The 4,130-nt window shown below is 43.0% G+C and overlaps 1 protein-coding gene across 1 annotated transcript; it reads left to right on the forward strand.

Annotated features, from left to right (window-relative positions):
- The first annotated feature begins 571 nt into the window (after positions 1–571).
- On the forward strand, positions 572–2,156 carry LOC107766655 (polyubiquitin). Its single transcript, XM_016585463.2, has 2 exons — positions 572–718; positions 842–2,156. The coding sequence occupies exon 2, from the start codon at positions 842–844 to the stop codon at positions 1,985–1,987; it is 1,146 nt and encodes a 381-aa protein (XP_016440949.1). The 5' UTR covers positions 572–718; the 3' UTR covers positions 1,988–2,156.
- The last annotated feature ends 1,974 nt before the right edge of the window (positions 2,157–4,130 follow it).

Consider the following 4,130-nt stretch of genomic DNA (forward strand, 5'->3'; position numbering starts at 1 on the left):
ACTACTGCCAAAATTCTAAGGCTTAAGTTTCCGTTTAGGGACTAAGTATCCCAAAACACTCTGAAATCAAAAACAAAACCTCCCGACAAGTCACATAAGCAGAAAAAGATACGAGGGAAGCAATTAATAGGGGATCGAGGCTATTACTCTCAAAACGACCGGCCGAATCGTTACATTACATGGCCAAACTTTTAAGCATTTATTGTATAACCATAAGAAACTTTGATTTTTAAATTATTTAGATGAATTTTATTAATGAGAATGACACAACATTATGGTCAACTATGTATTTCATCATAAATAGTTAGCACTTTGATTCTTTCGCATGAATTATGAATACTTTGATTCATTCACATGAATTGTGAATTTATGATGGGCTCAAATTGAAAATTAAATTATTCACAAAAACTTATTTTAATATTCAACGATACCCACTTTTCTAGCTTTTTCCCGAAGGGGCGTGAGAGTGACACACACACGCTCCTAATTTCCCAACCATACAAGGAAAGGGCGGAGAAAGATAGCTTTAGCGTGTTGTTTTGGGCACTACACGTCATTATGACACGTGTCATCGTATAATAGGCCAATCCCACGAGGCGGTTTGGTCTTGAGTCGGCCGTAGCGTCCATAAAAGGAGGCTCTCCCTTGCCTGTTTCTCCATCGTTCATCAGATTAATCTTCTCTACTTCTTTCATCGCCTTCAAATTTCTCTCTCAAGGTTTGAGAATTTCCTCAATTTCTCGCTTTAGCAGTTCCTTTTATTGAATCAACGATTTGGGTATCTAAATCCCTAATTTTGAAGTTCATTGTTTAATTGTTTGTTGTTATTATATATTTACAGATGCAGATCTTCGTGAAAACCCTTACCGGAAAGACCATAACTCTCGAGGTCGAGAGTTCCGACACAATCGACAACGTGAAAGCCAAAATCCAGGACAAGGAAGGAATTCCCCCAGATCAGCAAAGGCTCATCTTCGCCGGCAAGCAGCTTGAGGACGGCCGTACTCTCGCCGATTACAACATCCAGAAGGAATCTACCCTTCACTTGGTCCTCCGTCTCCGAGGTGGGATGCAGATCTTCGTCAAAACCCTCACCGGCAAAACAATCACCCTTGAGGTCGAGAGTTCTGATACCATCGATAATGTCAAGGCCAAAATTCAGGATAAGGAGGGCATTCCTCCAGACCAGCAGAGGTTGATCTTCGCCGGCAAGCAGCTCGAGGATGGCCGTACCCTCGCCGATTACAACATTCAGAAGGAGTCTACCCTTCACTTGGTCCTCCGTCTCCGAGGTGGTATGCAGATCTTCGTCAAAACCCTCACCGGCAAGACTATCACCCTTGAGGTCGAGAGTTCTGACACCATCGATAATGTCAAGGCCAAAATTCAGGATAAGGAGGGCATTCCCCCAGACCAGCAGAGGTTGATCTTCGCTGGCAAGCAGCTCGAGGATGGCCGTACCCTTGCTGATTACAACATCCAGAAGGAATCGACCCTTCACCTTGTCCTCCGTCTCCGTGGTGGTATGCAGATCTTCGTCAAAACCCTCACCGGCAAGACCATCACTCTGGAGGTTGAAAGTTCTGACACTATTGACAACGTCAAGGCCAAGATCCAGGACAAGGAGGGGATTCCCCCAGACCAGCAGAGGCTGATCTTTGCAGGAAAGCAGTTGGAAGATGGTCGCACCCTTGCGGACTACAACATTCAGAAGGAGTCCACCCTGCATTTGGTACTGAGGCTGAGGGGAGGAATGCAGATCTTCGTGAAGACATTGACTGGGAAGACCATCACCTTGGAGGTGGAGAGCTCTGACACCATCGACAATGTAAAAGCTAAGATCCAGGACAAGGAGGGTATCCCACCGGACCAGCAGAGGTTGATCTTTGCTGGGAAGCAGCTCGAGGATGGAAGGACCTTGGCTGACTACAATATCCAGAAAGAGTCAACCCTTCACCTTGTCCTCCGTCTCCGTGGTGGTTTCTAGGTTGCCTGTTGTTGATGTCGTTGTGTCGTGTTGATTGACTGTGTCTGTTTCTGGTTGTGGTCGTGATGTGCTTTGTCTACTGAGGTCTCAAAGATGTTCTATGCTATTTCTGTTTGCTGTTTCTCTTATGTTCTCTGTTGTGAATAAAGATTCCGAATTCTGTCCTAAAGATTCCGAACTTTCGTTTATTTTATCCAATGCAGTTGATATACATTGTCATTGAGCTCCATCTTCTGTTTGATGATTGTTGACGGTGAACTACCAGTTATCACCTTGAAATCCACAAGAATGTCAGAAATGTGCATTTTAAAAGAGAAGAAACTAGTTGATTGTCTGTTTCCTTTTTATGCCATTGTAAATAGAAGATGAGAACTCTGGATTTTTACATGAAGACATTCATTATCAACTCTGTGCTGCTGGTAAATCATGCTTGGTTCTTGCAAGGCCTTTATTTCCTGGCATCCAGCTAAAGATCAATTCAATAAGGTTATCGAACTTCAACCTTGCTGGATCTTTGGTTCTCAGTTCGTTCTTTAAACATAAAGCTATTCATATTTTTTTCCTGCTGTGGGGTTAACATTTTGGTTACCATCCAGAAAGATGCCACTTTTACTTCTCTCCCCGAGAATATGTGCAATGCTCGAGTAGCTTGCTACCACTCGTCAATTTTTGAACTGGAGACCGTCTAAACAAAGTAGGACATAAGATTCCACCAACTAGCTAAGCTGTCATTTGTGGCCAATGCCAATAAGACACTCTTTGGACATACTCCAGGTAACAAGAATAACATATCAACTTTATAATGGGCAGCTTCCAATGAGGATGTAAGGTTATTCTAATAACCAACTGTTGTTACACATCGGATCATTTGGAATGGAGCAATGACCCTCCTTCAAGGAAGGAGCTTATGGCTTGTGTGAATTGGTTGGGGGCACCCTCCGGTCTTCACCATCTCTTTCCCTTCAAATCCATAACATATATTGTGAATGTGCATCTTTCGTTTTCCAATTTTTTTTTCCTAATAAAATTCTTAACAGCTGGGTTTAACAGGTCCAAGTGTTTATGCAGTGTAGGTTTGGATTGTTCTTTTCTCTTATCTGTTTGATCGTTTCAAGAATCACCAATACATGTCGTGGAGTATTGTGGCTTGTCGGATATCTACTGCCTTCTTACTTTATTACCTATTTTATGCTTAGAGTTGTAGTATTGTTTGATTAGCTTCATCATGCTCGAGGATGTAAAGCCTGGCTGGCAGTTTCTTTTATTTGGTTACTGCTTATAATGTGAATTTTGTAGTACTTGGATATTTTGAGATGTTCTAATCCTATCTGGACATCGGTGGCAGCAGTTCATATTGTTCATCTTTATAGGCCTTCTCTTTGTAGGTGGTGGGGACGAGAAGTATGGACGGTGTCCCTGCACAATTGATTGGCTTCATACAACTTCTATTTAACCTCACTCAGTTTTATTTTTTTGGTTGCTTCTGAAGTGCTAGCTCTGGTCAGCAGCGTCTTGGTTGTTGAGCAAGTTCTTGATTATTTGGTGGGGAACAGTTGGACAGCTGTACCCTAGTAGAATACACTAGGAAGGAGTATACCCTTCACCTGGTGGTCCATCCCTGTGGTTGCTTGTAGATTCTTTAAAGACCCTCACTGAGAAGACCTTAAAACTGGAGGTTGAAAGTTCCAACACGATTGACAGCATCAAGGCCAAGTTCCAGAGCAAGGAGGGAGTTTCTCCAGGTAAGCAGAGGATGATCTTTGCTAGCAAGCAGCTTGAGGGTGATGCATTCTTGTGGTCTACATCATCCAGAAGAATCCTTCATCTTGGCCTACAAGGAGGGAGTTCCACCAGATAAGTGGAGGTCGATCTTTGCAGGGAAACAACTGAGAATGGGAGGAGTTTTTGCAGGGTAGCGGCTGAGCATGGAAGACTTTCACTGGCAATAACATCCAGAAGAAGTCAACTCTGTACCAAGTCCTCTGCTCCGTGGTAGCTTCTAACCTGTTATTGATGGTCGTTATGTTGTGTTGGATCTCTTTACTGTCCGTTTAGTCGTCTGTTGCTTTTCATGATGTGCGGTATCGTATGGGAAGCTGGACTTGAATTTTTGTGTGGTTCTATTCATTATGACTTCTGTTTT

This window comes from Nicotiana tabacum, chromosome 2 (genome assembly GCF_000715075.1).
Source record: "Nicotiana tabacum cultivar K326 chromosome 2, ASM71507v2, whole genome shotgun sequence".
NCBI lineage: Eukaryota > Viridiplantae > Streptophyta > Magnoliopsida > Solanales > Solanaceae > Nicotiana > Nicotiana tabacum.

Excerpts from the sequence above, each read along its gene's own strand:
- LOC107766655 (XM_016585463.2), top strand. The coding sequence starts at position 842 with ATGCAGATCTTCGTGAAAACCCTTACCGGAAAGACCATAACTCTCGAG.